This window comes from Diabrotica virgifera, chromosome 9 (genome assembly GCF_917563875.1).
Source record: "Diabrotica virgifera virgifera chromosome 9, PGI_DIABVI_V3a".
In the NCBI taxonomy this organism is placed as follows: domain Eukaryota; kingdom Metazoa; phylum Arthropoda; class Insecta; order Coleoptera; family Chrysomelidae; genus Diabrotica; species Diabrotica virgifera.
Window position 1 is genome coordinate 62858227 of NC_065451.1, and position 14190 is coordinate 62872416.

At 32.3% G+C, this 14190-nt stretch overlaps 1 protein-coding gene across 3 annotated transcripts in view; it reads left to right on the forward strand.

Moving 5' to 3' along the window:
- LOC114325177 (serine-rich adhesin for platelets-like) overlaps positions 1 to 14190 on the forward strand; it is a 116008-nt gene that overhangs the window by 59641 nt on the left and 42177 nt on the right. For all 3 annotated transcript variants that reach the window (XM_028273168.2, XM_050662922.1, XM_050662921.1), the window contains exons 8-9: positions 2908 to 6870; positions 11542 to 11841. In XM_028273168.2, coding sequence (XP_028128969.2) covers positions 2908 to 6870; positions 11542 to 11841 — 4263 coding nt within the window. The remainder of the gene's footprint in view (positions 1 to 2907; positions 6871 to 11541; positions 11842 to 14190) is intronic.

Sequence of the window (14190 nt, forward strand, 5' to 3'; positions counted from 1 at the left end):
TTATTTTAAATTGTGTTTCTCCCATTTAGTATCTTTTTTAGTCATTACTTTTTTATTGTTGCATCCATGATCAGGTTGAACAATAGCGGACACAGGGAGTTTATTTCTGCTTAAAAAAATTGCCAGGCACCCTTTTGATTTGTTTAAAGGGGATATTGGTTAAGAAGAACCCGCAATGAAACCGAATCATAAATTTTTTCACATTGGAGCCATCTCACAACATGGACTAATGGTCTCTCATTCATCACTATATTTATCATTATATATCTTTACCAACGAACAGAAAGACATAGATAATTCAAGGTTTATACATATTATTGTTGTAAAATGGGTGAAAACAATTATTACGTAACATAGAATACATATCTTCCATACTAGTTTACAGATTAGTCCTAAAACTATAATATACAAACTAAGTATATCAGACTGATCAAAAATGTCAAAAATAATTTGTCACATTTTGTCATGCGTAAAAAATTTCAAATACCAAACGAAAACATTGAAGATTCTGATATACTAGAAGATCTTTCAGAAAATACGGAATGTGAAGAATGTATTATTAATGATGTACAATATATACCAACAAATAACATTATTAGAAATACTGAAATCCTTAACCCAATTTTACAAAATTCTACGACAGATTCTACAAAAAATTCAGTAAATGAAAAAGATCGACCACATATCTCAAGCATTAAAACCACCGAAGAAAGCGATTGGTTTTTTTTTTCTGATAAAGATCATGTATGTGAATCATGTGTAGCAAAATCAAAAAAATTAGAAGAAAATTCAACTGATAAACTGTATAAGGTTTCGACAATTAATGAATTTAAAAACAATAAAGACAAAACTACTATAAAACATGTTCAAAACTATAAAGAAATCAGTACGAAACCAAATGCAAGGCCTGATATAACTCAAAAGAAAACTGACAAGAAACTTGATGCAAAAAGTATTACAAGTACTGAAAACATTTTATGTGAAGAGTGTGAAGAAGATGGTGACAAATACACTAACCCCTCAAATGATATTGAAACATTACAAGAAGGTATAAACCTAAAAGAAAATATAGTACACAAAAAAATTGGTATGCAAACTAAAACTTATCAAAACTATAAAGAAATCAGTACGAAACTAAATGCAAGGCCTAATATAACTCAAAAGAAAACTGACAAGAAACTTGATGCAAAAAGTATTACAACTACTGAAAACATTTTATGTGAAGAGTGTGAAGAAGATGCCGACAAATACACTAACCCTTCAAATGATATTGAAACATTACAAGAGGATATAAAGCTAAAAGAAAACATAGTACACAAAAAAATTGGTATGCAAACTAAGTCGTCGAAAAATATTGATAAAACCAGTTTACAAAAAGGTATATAGGGTGTCAATTTAAAAAGTTGCTACCCCTATAATTTGGTCCCTATAGAAAATCAAAAAATATACAAAGACACGTCAAATTTATTTGTGATGGGGACATTTTATAGACCAGTTTTCAACTAAATTACACTAACCCTCTAGCGGGGGCGGACACAACCCCCAAAATCTTTAATGGAAAGGGGGGTTGAGTATACCTCATTTTAAAGGTCGTTCGATTGCCTTTTCAAAAACACCACATACATTATATTTCCTTTCAGTAATTTTAATTTTTTAATAAGTAATTAATTTTAATAATTAAATAACGAGTTCAGAACTCCAAAAAATTTTTTGGAGTATTGAACTCCAAATTGATTTTTTTTGGTGTTGAAATATTTAGAGTATTTTTTTTAAGTATTTTTGGAAAAATCAAGTAAAACCGTAAAGTTATTAAGTATAGAGTTCAGAACTCCAAAATTTTTTAGAGTATTGAGTCCAAGATTTTTCCAAAAGTACTGAAAGAAATATAAGGCATGTGGTATTTTTGAAAAGGTAATTTAATGACCTTCAAAATGAGGTATCACTCAACCCCCCTTTCCATTAAAGATTTTGGGGGTTGTTTCCGGCTCCGCTATAGGGTTGATGTAATTTAGTTGAAAATTGGTCTACAAAATGTCCCCCTCACAAATAAATTTGACGTGTTTTGCATATTTTTAGATTTTCTATAGGGACCAAATTATAGGGTGTGGCAGCTTTTCAAATTGACACACTATATATTTAAATTCAAGGATTTCTGCCTCCCCTCGTTCAATATCTTTCTTATCTGTCGTTCCTTCACTGTCAATCGTAACATCTTTTACAATGCCTTCACCTACGAATTGTCTAGGTTGACATCTCTTTCTTTTATCTTCATTCTGTATAATTGCTCATCTTAGGAGTTCACATTAATTTAATCTTTTTCCTTTCATACTTTTTATAATACTTTGTCATACTTCCTCATTTATTATTATCTCAATGCTTGCTACTCGACAGAATCTTCCAAGGAATTCCATATCTGTTGCACTTACTTTAGTGCTGCTTCTATTTCATCAGAAACAGGACGACTAGGTACAGCTAACACTTCATCTAAGAAATAGTTGCAATATCAACATTTTTTATAATGCAATATCAACATTTCACCTTTTTTAACTCTTGTCGCCCTTCACCTAGCCATCGTTACAGCCATCATCTTATAACATCAATTCCTCTAATTCTGAAACGTCCCCAGTAATTATTTCAAAAAAGACAATAGTAAGTACTGCAGTGTACAACATTACCGAAAGCCATTAACCTAAAAGCAGAGAGATCAGTTGGCCACCGTGTAAATAGACGTACACTGAGGTATACAGCATGACTTAAGTGTTAAGAAGTTTGAAATTGTTAATTATTGTGGCTAAACTTTTATCTGATTCTGGTTTTGAAAAATCACTAGCAACATATCAGATCTATATGATTTGCTTAGTATTTCAAAAAATTTATATATTTTTTTAATAAATTTATTTTTTATAGGTACCTCTACTGAACTATATTACCACACGGAAAATGCTTCAGAATTAGTGGAGAGCGCAGAGACAAACTTTACTTCTGAAGAGAGTAGTGACACAAAACACATAACTGAAACACCGGCTGAAACGTCAAATCAGAGTGAAAGTTTTGATACTGACGAAAATTTTGAAAACGAACAAATGAACATTACAAGTCCTGAACAGAAAGTAATTACAAATTCTGAGATAACAAAACGTGAAGTACAAAACACAAAACCAACAACATATATTGAAGTATCCGAAGAAGACAATACAACCTTAGCCGAAACTATCACATCATCTTCTAAAAGCAGTTTTTATGGAAGTACAGCAACAACTGAAAACAAGATGACACGTGAAACTGCTACTATAAAGATGAAAGGACAAACCGAAATTCTAATAGCTGCAGAAGAAAGTACAGCAGCTTCGTGGAAATACATAACATCCACTTTCCAAGATATGCCAATTACATCATCTCCAGAGAAACTAGCAACTCAAACTCTAGCAACAACTATAGAAGTTTCAACTGAAATGATTCCACGAACGGAAGTAGGAGTTAGTTCTGTTATTACAACAGAAACAGAAGAAGTCTCCATTCAAGAAGTTACACCAAGCAGAGAAGAAGAAACTATATCTGACAAACTAAAACTAACTGATGAAACAGAACCTACTACAGTTTTACTAGTGACTGAAGAGAGTAGTACTGTTCATAGAATTACAGAAGAAATAAGTAGCAACATATTATCTGAACCAACCATTATTCAGGAAGTTGTAAATAAAACTCTAGCAGAAACTACAACATTACCTTCTGAAAACAGTCATTTGTATAAAACTTTAGGAAAAACTGAAAAAATGACAACTGAATATGCTACTCTAGAAATAGAAGAACAATCTGAAATCCCAATAACGACAGAAGAAAATAGTGCCATTTCATGGAAATACTCTTTTCAAGATATATCAGAGATACTAGCTACTACAACTGTAGAAATAAGTAGGGAAGTTCCAACTCAAATTACTCCTAGTACAGAAGTAATAGTTAGTTCTGTTATCACAAAAACAAAAGCACAGGAAGTCTCCATTCAAGAAGCTACACCCAGCAGAGAAGAAGGAACTATATCTGACAAACTAAAACTAACTGATGAAACAGAACCTACTACAATTTTACGAGTGACTGAAGAGAGTAGTACTGTTCATAGAATTACAGAAGAAATAAGTAGCAACATATTATCTGAACCAACCATTATTCGGGAAGTTGTAAATACAACTCTAGCAGAAACTACAACATTACCTTCTGAAAACAGTCATTTGTATAAAACTTCAGGAAAAACTGAAAAAATGACAACTGAATATGCTACTATAGAGATAGAAGAACAATCTGAAATTCCAAAAACGACAGAAGAAAATAGTGCCATTTCATGGAAATACTCTTTTCAAGATATATCAGAGATACTAGCTACTACAACTGTAGAAATAATTACGGAAGTTCCAACTCAAATGACTCCTAGTACAGAAGTAATAGTTAGTTCTGTTATCACAACAACAAAAGCACAGGAAGTTTCCATTCAAGAAGTTACACCCAGCAGAGAAGAAGAAACTATATCTGACAAACTAAAACTAACTGATGAAACAGAACCTACTATAGTTTTACTAGTGACTGAAGAGAGTAGTGTTCATAGAATTACAGAAGAAATAAATAGCAACATATCTGAACCAACCATTATTCAGGAAGTTGTAAATAGAACTCTAGCAGAAACTACAACATTACCTTCTGAAAACAGTCATTTGTATAAAACTTCAGGAAAAACTGAAAAAATGACAACTGAATATGCTACTATAGAGATAGAAGAACAATCTGAAATCCCAATAACGACAGAAGAAAATAGTGCCATTTCATGGAAATACTCTTTTCAAGATATATCAGAGATACTAGCTACTACAACTGTAGAAATAAGTACGGAAGTTCCAACTCAAATGACTCCTAGTACAGAAGTAATAGTTAGTTCTGTTATCACAACAACAAAAGCAGAGGAAGTCTCCATTCAAGAAGCTATACCCAGCAAAGAAGAAGAAACTTTTTCTGAAAAACTAAAACTTACTGAAGAAACAGAAATCACTACGATTTTACCAGTGACTGAAGAGAGTAGTAGTACCGCTCACATAATTACTGAAGAAATAAGTAGCAAAATGCCAACAGAACCAACCATTTTTCACGAAGTTGTAAATACAACCCTAAAAGAAATTACAACATTGTCTTCTGAAAGCAGTCATTTATATAAGACTACAGAAATAACTGAAAATCAAATGATAACTGAAAATGCTACTATAGAGATAGAGGAACAATCTGAAATACCAATCACGACAGAAGAAAATGTAGGCATTTCGTGGAAATACACAACACTTACTTTTCAGGATATGTCAGAGATACCAGCTACTATAACTGTAGAAACTATTACGGAAGTTTCAACTGAAATGACTCCTAGCACAGAAGTAGTAATTAGCTCTGTTATCACAACAACACAAGAACAGGAAGTCTCCATTCAAGAAATTACTCCCAGCAAAGAGGAACAAACTATTTCTGATGAACCAAAATTAACTGAACAAACAGAAACTACTACAATTTTACTAGGAAATGAAGAGAGTAGTACTGTTCACAAAATTACAACAGAAATAAGTAGCAAAACGTCAACTGAACCAACCGTTGTCCACGAAGCTGTAAATACAACCCTAGCACAAACTACAACATTATCTTCTGAAAGCAGTTATGTATATAAGACTACAGGAACAGCTGAAAATAAAATGACGACTAAAAACACTATTACAGAAAGAGAAGAACAATTTGAAATAGTAAAAGAAATGTCAGAGATACTATCTACTTCTACCGTAGAAACAAGTGTAGAAATTTCAACTGAAATGACTCCTATTACAGAAGTTGTTGTTAGTTCTGTTGGCACAAAGACAAAAGCAGAGGAAGTCTCTATTCAAGAAGTTACATTCAGCAAAGAAGAAGAAACTATTTCTAAAGAACCAGAATTAACTGCTAAAATAAAAACTACTACAAATTTAATAGTGCCTGAAGAGAGCAGTAGTTTTCATAGAATAACAGAAGAAATAAGTAGCGAAATGACAACTGAAAATGTCACCACAGAGAAAAAAGAAAGATCGAAAATGCCAATAGTGACAGAAAAAAATATTGACATTACAGATAAATATACAACAAAACCAAATATTTTACCGAAAGCTCTCAGTACATTGTTTTCCGAAATACTAGCTCCTTCAGCTAAAGAATCAATCACAGACGCTTCAGCTGACAACATTACTAGTACCGAAATAAAATCTAAAGCTAAGAGTACACCGAAAGAAATTAAAGAGTCTACAAAGTTAGGATCTGCTACAACAGAGTCGGAAACAATTTCTCTTGCAAAAACAGATACTACTACAATAGAAACTACAGAGGCTTCAAATGAAATAATAAAGTTACCTTGTGAAGATTTCTTAGTAACCTTGAAAGAAGTTAGTTCAGCGAGTACGCAATCGACTGAACTATCTTCAGAGGAAAGTATTCCAATTGAAATGTTACCTGAAGAAGAAAACATAGATATTACCGAACAAGTAGCTGAATCGTATTCTGCTGCAGACAATCGAGATGCTACCGAAGAAATACAACGATATGTGACGAAGAAAAATGTAAATGGGGAGAAAATTAAACATGTGATGGTTCCTTTAGACGATTCAGTTACAGCAACGAAATCTACAAAAACAGTTGTGATAATAGTTAATAATTCTGGTAAGCGGCTTCACAAATTAAATGAAACAACCTTGGAAAAACTGGTGAACAAGACAATAGATGAAGTGAATTTAGAGTATATTGACCTGAATAATATATCGCAGGGAGCGGAGATAAATAATAACTCTGAGAAGGCTGAACTTGATATTCCTGACATCTTGAAAGGTTTGTAAAATTTCACAGGTATTATTTTTTTCTTTTTGGGCAGAGCAAATTGCAATTTCCTTAATTCTATTTTATCTAATTAGTTTCTTTGCTCTATGTTTGGACATAGGCCTCCCCAGTCCTTTTCCATTCTTCTCTGTCTGTCGCTACAGTCATTCACCTAGAGTCTATGTGCTTCTTAGTATCATCTTCCCATCTCATTTGGGGCATTCCTTTATATTCCCACGGTCTCCAATTTATAAGAATTTTGTTCCATCGGGTCTTCTTTTTGTTTTATAGCGTGTCCGGCAAATCTCCATTTTAATTTTGCAACTTTTGTCTTGTTGAACATTCCTAATTTTTGTTCTCTCTTTAGTCTTATGTTCAACATTTGTCTTTCCATTGCTCTTTGCATTTCTATGATTTTGTGCATGTTTACTTTTGTAAACGTCCACGTTTGGGAACCATAGGTGAGAGCAGGGAGTACGGATTGATTGTATACCTTGGTCTTAAGATGTGGATATCTTTTATTTTTAAGGATGTAGCAGCGTAGTTTGCCAAATGGCGCACATGCCAGTCTAACTAGTATTTGATCTCTGCTGTTTGGTTTTCCTTGTTAAGTTTTATAATTTGTCCCATAAAGAACAAGATGGTTTTAGAAAGAGATTCAGCACAAGTGACCATTTATTAAGTATGAAAGTCCTTATAGAACGAGCAAATGAATACCACATTCCTCTACATGTAGCGTTCATAGATTTCGAAAAGGCTTTCGACGGTGTCCAACATTGGGCAGTGAAAATTTCTTTGATTGATCACAAATATACAGACCTAATATATGTAAGGAAGCCAAAAAACAATTAAAGTAAATGAAGAAACAAAATCAATACAAATAAATAGAGGTGTGAGATAGAGTGACACAATATCACCGAACTTTTTCAATCAAATTTTGGAAGATATTTCTAAAAGATTAGAATGGGAAGAAAAAGGTATCTATAAGAATTTGTGGATAACGCTTGAACAATCTAAGGTACGCGGATGACATCGTATTGATAACCGATAAGAAAGAATAGTTGTTTAAAATCATGAAAGAATTGGACATAGAAGCTGGAACGATAGGCCTTAATATAAATTACACCAAGACCAAATTCATAACAAATAGAGATGAGGGCATCACAATGAGGATGGGACAAGATGAAATAGAACAAATTTCCCAGAAAATACTCAGGTTTTCTTCATCTAGTATCCAAATTTTGAAAGAAAAAGTTTATTTTTAAATACCAAGTACCTCTATTATTTCTGCAATATTTTTTTCAGTTGTCCATAGTAACCTTATTTAATATTTAATATTGTTTTTCTTTCAAATTCGAGCACAAGGTGAAAATTTTCTTCTAGTACTTATTGTCTTTGACTGTTATTGATCACTCGTTGGTGCTACTTTTGGAATATCTGGAATATTCTGGGGGAAGCTTAGATCACTAGCATCTCTCTAGTTCCCGAAAACTCCCGAAAAGCATGTTGGTAAACCCTTTAGTGCCATAGCTGAGATAGACTGTTAAGAACCAAATCAACCTTCAGGTTTCGCTTTTGTTACCTCTTTGGCGCCTCTATATAGAAACATTTCGGATACTTATATAGAAATTACCTTTTTGCAATTTGGTTTCGTAACTACTAATCCAAATATTATGCTTAGTAAGATGGAGCTATTTGCCAATTTTAACTTAGTTTTCAGGCTTACCTTTCAACATTCTCCAATAAGTTCATCAAGGGTGTACGTTATTCTTTTGTTCATTAGCACTCCTAAATATTTTGCTTCGTTAAACCATTCTATATATGTGATGAACATCCTCACTTAGCAGTCCTAACTTCGTAATCATTTTTTGGAACATTACTGCCTGTGACTTTTCTTACTGCGATTTTTTGTGACTGAACATGGTTCACGGGGTGGTTAAAATGTCCGCGGTGTAAATGGTATATAGGAAGAGTGACAGTACTCCTGACTGTGGTACTGAAGCACCGATTATTCCGATTTTAGACATGACGTCTCCTACAATATGTCCCTGTAAGTTGTATCCACATGGAAAACTTTTTTATTATTAATATTACGAAAAAAAGTTATTCTTTATAAAAAGTTCTGCATGGTCCAAAACTCAAGATTCAATCATCAGATATCAAATATTATGAATGTTATACGAGGTATGTCAAAAAGTTTGAATTTCACTCAAGAGTAAAGTAGCTTTATTTTTCACAATATTGAAAATTGCTATTATGAAAAGTTGTTTGGAATTAAAAACTATATTCTAATATGCAATTACATCCTTCTATTTGAAAAAAAATTTTTTGAAAAATTATGGATAACTAACATTATTTTCAGTTGTTTCAATTCTGATATGGTGTATTCCACGAATATACGACTGTTTTGGATTATCGCGACAACGAATATTTTAGTGTGCAACATAAGAAGTGCGAAAGTGTTTTGCTCTAATAATTACTCCAATAAACAACAATATAATTGGCAATTTACTTTCGGTCTTCATATTTTTCACAGTAAAATATTCGTTGTCGCGATAATCCAAGAGGGTCGTATATTTGTGGAATGGGGTGTAACTCTTTTATTATTAATTTTACGAAAAAAAGCGATTCTTAATAAAAAGTTCTGGATGGTCTAAAACCTCAAATACAAGCATCTTTTATCAAATTTTATCAATTTTATAGGAGGTATGCCAAAAAAGATAAATTTAGATCAAAAGTAAAGTACCTTTATAGTTCAGAATATTTCAATTAGAAGGATGTAATTTCATACTGAAACATAGTTTTTAATTCTAAATAACTTTTCATGATACCAATTTTCGATATTCGAGCGAAATTGATATTTATTGATATACCTTGTATAAAATTGATAAAATTTGGCATATGATGGTTGTATTTTAGGTTTTAGACCATGCAGAACTTTTTATTAAGAATCACTTTTTCGTAAAATTAATAATAAAAGAGTTATATGAAGGATATAATTCAATTAGAAGGATGTAATTGCATATTAGAATATAGTTTTTAATTCCAAACAACTTTTAATAGCAATTTTCAATATTGTGAAAAATAAAGCTATTTTACTCTTGAGTGAAATTCAAACTTTTTGACACACCTCGTATAATATTCAAAAAATTTGATATTTGATGATTAAATCTTAGGTTTTGGACCATGCAGCAGAGCTTTTTATGAAGAATAATTTTTTTCGTAAAATTAATAATAAAAAAGTTTTCCATATGGATACAACTTACAGGGACATACTGTATATGAACCCTGAACTTTCTATGTAGGTACGACGAGATAATGCATGTCATTACCTTGTTGTATCCAAGTTGGCTCATTTTGTGAATAAGCTCTCGTGCCAAACCTTGTCAAATGCCTTATTGACGTTTGTCAATACAGTAGTAGTGTATTTCTTCTGATTAAATCCCTTTGCGATGTATTCGGTTAACCTGAATACAAAATCCAGAATTAGCATGATGTCTGTTACACATCGAAAAAAATGTTTCCACTGTGTACCGGACAGCATACCTACTAATTCTTACTTACTTACTTACTCCGTGGCGTTATAACCCTTCGACCCTATATAAGTTATAACCCTTCGTTATAACCCTATAGGTTTTAGCCGACTCGACAACATGACTCGACTGTTCTCTGTCTTGAGCAACCTCTGATGGTCTATCCAATTCTTCACGCCCATAGCTTTCAGGTCTCCTGCTATATTATCTAGCCACCGGAGTCGAGGGCGTCCGCGTGGTCTTTTTCCAGCTGGGACTTTCTCCCACATCAGCCTTATTGTTCTTTGGTTAGAATGTCTTCTGAGGTGTCGTGCCCACTGGAGTGTTCTGGACTTATTTCTTTTATAATGTTGGCGTCTGGGTAAAGTTCTTCGAACTCTTTGTTAGTTCTTATCCTATAGTGTCCTGATGCTTGATCCAGCATAGGTCCAAAGATCTTCCATAGGATTTTTCTTTCCCAAACACGTAGTGTCTCCTCGTTTGCCTTTGTTATCGTCCACGTTTTGCTTCCGTACATCCCAGTCGGTCGTATGATTGTTTTATACACTTGTATCTTCGTACGTCTTGTTAGTTGTGTCGATTTTATAACGATTCGGAGGGTAAAAATACGTCTGTTGCCGGTCTGTATCTTATTGTTTATTTCTTGTGAAACTAATACCATACTCATTCTGGTTTTTGTAATTTTAACACTTAAGATGTACTGAGACTTGATGATGCTTTGTATATTATAGAAAGTGAAACACCCGTCGTCTGAGGTATATAGAAGTGATTGTGAGTAAGTCTACTATAGGACTTTCCAAAAGTTCTCATTTGTTTCGAGCTTCTGTCACATGTCGTATATTAATATTATGCACGGATTATACGACATATGACAAAACCTCGAAACAAATGAGAAGCGTTGAAAAGTCCTATTTATTTTATTTCTTAGAATCTTTGAAATCTTCCCTATAGCCGGCTTGTTTGCGTCTAATAAAAAAACCCAGCATTTTCAGCAAAAACAGCATTTGCTCCTACGTATTTGTAGATGTTTTCTTATTATTTTCCTTATAAATTCTTATCTCCTTTATTCTAAGTCAATGCTTATCTCCTGAAAATTTCGTTATAATATGTATAACTATATTCGTATTTCATCGTTTTGTTTTATATTTAGGCGATGGAAAACTTTGTACAAAGTCTGAGTTCAATGCTAGTCGATACTGTCCCTGTGACGTCGATTCCTATGTAAAAACGTTACAAACGAAAGTAGATAACAACACAGACACCTCAACCGTAAGCTGTCCAAAAATGATAAGTTTTCATGACGGATTTCTGATTACAAATAAAACTGAACCTCTTAGAAGAAAGAAGAGGAGCTTGTTATATCTGAGCAATGTTGATAAAGGGTCAAATGTTCTAGAAAACGATAATATAGAAGATGTGTTGGACAAAGATTATGAATTAACAAATTCAGGTATTTTTTAAAATTTTTTTATTGTAATGTTTCTGTATTATCTTCCTTCATCGCCTACTTTTAGACTTAATCATCTCCGTCATATAAATAAGATAGAAATCCGAACACTAATTGTAAATTATGTATTTTATTATAATTAAATTTGGTGGACATGCTATTCTTGGGGAAAACCCTAAATAATTAAAAGATCTCACACCTCCTTATGAAAAAGTGGCCCCGGTCAAATTTATCGAAAGTTATGTCAGTCCTTAGTGCGTAGGTTAAAAAAGTCCATGGGATCTACGTCGAAAAAACTATTATTCTGAAGCTACAGTCTTCTGAAAGTATTGGATTCAGATGCTCGGTTTACGTTAAGTGCACTAATGCAAAGTCAAGTGAACGAAAATATTATTTAAAGAAGAGGGCTCATGTTCTTCATGCATATTTCCGTATTGTATATGAATTCGTGGTCAAAAATAGCTCATATTTTAGTCTTCAGAAACTTCTGAAAATTCCTCAGAAAACTGAAGAAGTACTATAAAAAATGTGCTGCTCGAGCGACATAAGAATTTTCATGTTTTCATGAATGCCTTACAATTATCCAATACCAGCATAGCTGTAGTTGAACCTTTAAAAAACTACTGAACTAGGGGAATTTCCACCCGTAACACGCTCCAAAATTAAAGAAAAAATTTTTCAAACAAAAAATACATTATATTTTCAAATCAGACAAAATACAGACCAAGTCGGCCTTCGATGGTAATCCAGTAATCAGTACCTGACAAATTATAAGACTAATATCAATAATATGTCGCTAAAGAGTTCTAAAAACAACAGTCTTCTTATAGTACAAGTGTAAACCAAAAATTTAAAAATTAAAGGAATACCTCAGAAAGCACAAAAAATCGCCGATATGACTTAAGGGGAAAGGTGTAAAATGTCGCCTGTCAAAATTTTCAATGTGTTTTAAATTCATTTATTTTTTTCGAATCCTGAGAAAACTAATAAATATTTTTGAAAATTTTAAAAGCAGAATGAGATTACGTTATTACCCAAGGCCACAAGTCCCTTATAGTAAATAAAAAGTTTTATTTGAATAAAATAATTGCAATTAAAAATTACACTAAATTTTCTTTTGTTTTCACCCTTGTAACTTATTAAAATAAACATTCGGCCCTCAGTAATAATATAAATTTTCATTTTACGTTTAAATTTTTCAAAAATATTTATCAGTTTTCTCAGGATTCAAAAAAAAATAATACATTTAAAACACATTAAACATTTTGACAGGCGACATTTTGCGTTTTTGCGCTTAATTAACCTATGACGATTAAATTACAATAGTGTCAAAATTTCATTAATATGTAAGTAACGTCAAAATTTCATAATTCCATGGAGTAAACTTGCCTGCAGTTGTACCAGTTACAAACAAACATTACAGCGCGGTAAATTTGAATTACCTACTCCTACTAGTTTAAAAACGAGGATAGATTTTTGTCTTTTTGATCTGTTTGGAGTGGAAAAGATAAATTGTGATGAATTTTTAGAAACCCAGTTCTTAATACTACATCCATTTCATATATAAACTGGAAAAATATCGTTAAAAAGAACTGGAAAAACTAAATTAATTTGCAACTTCACAATAGGTATTTATCTTAGAACATGTATTTATCGTATGCTTAACTTCAAATTGTAGTCGCCAAAAATATCAAGTGATGACGATAGGTGTCGCGTCAGTCATGCACGGAGCGAATAAAGTTCATACCAAACCCTTTTTTTGAGTGCGTCAAAGATAAAATGTCAAAATATATTGTACTAACCTAGAATGGCATTTGTAATTTTTCCCCTTTACATTGTGAAAGTATGCAACTATCCGTTAAGGACTAAGTTTCTTAGTTCTATGTATAATAATCACGATAGACACTCGAAAAAATTTAGTTCGTAATACTGATTAACAGTGATTATTGAATAGTATTTCGGTGTAACAACAATTTTATTTTTTGTTTCAACGAACTTTTAGACATTGACGAATGTATTTGTTTATTGTCACAATGACTGAATAATAATTGTGAAAATAACTAGAGTACATTAATTAATAACACTTAATTTATTTAGCCAATAACTTAGTTTCTTATATTTAATAAATAATGTTAATTCTGGCAGCAACTCACTTTCTTGATTTCGTAGATGACAAGCAATTACCTTGGTATATCGTGACAACGTACAGATTTCATTAAAACTATGTACAAATGTTGTTAATATAAAGTAATATATGATTATTGCATAGATGTAAACTGATTGTTGTGACAACGAATGCATTAATCAATCTACTACTGCGTTTAATAACCACAATCAATGAGTTCATGGTGA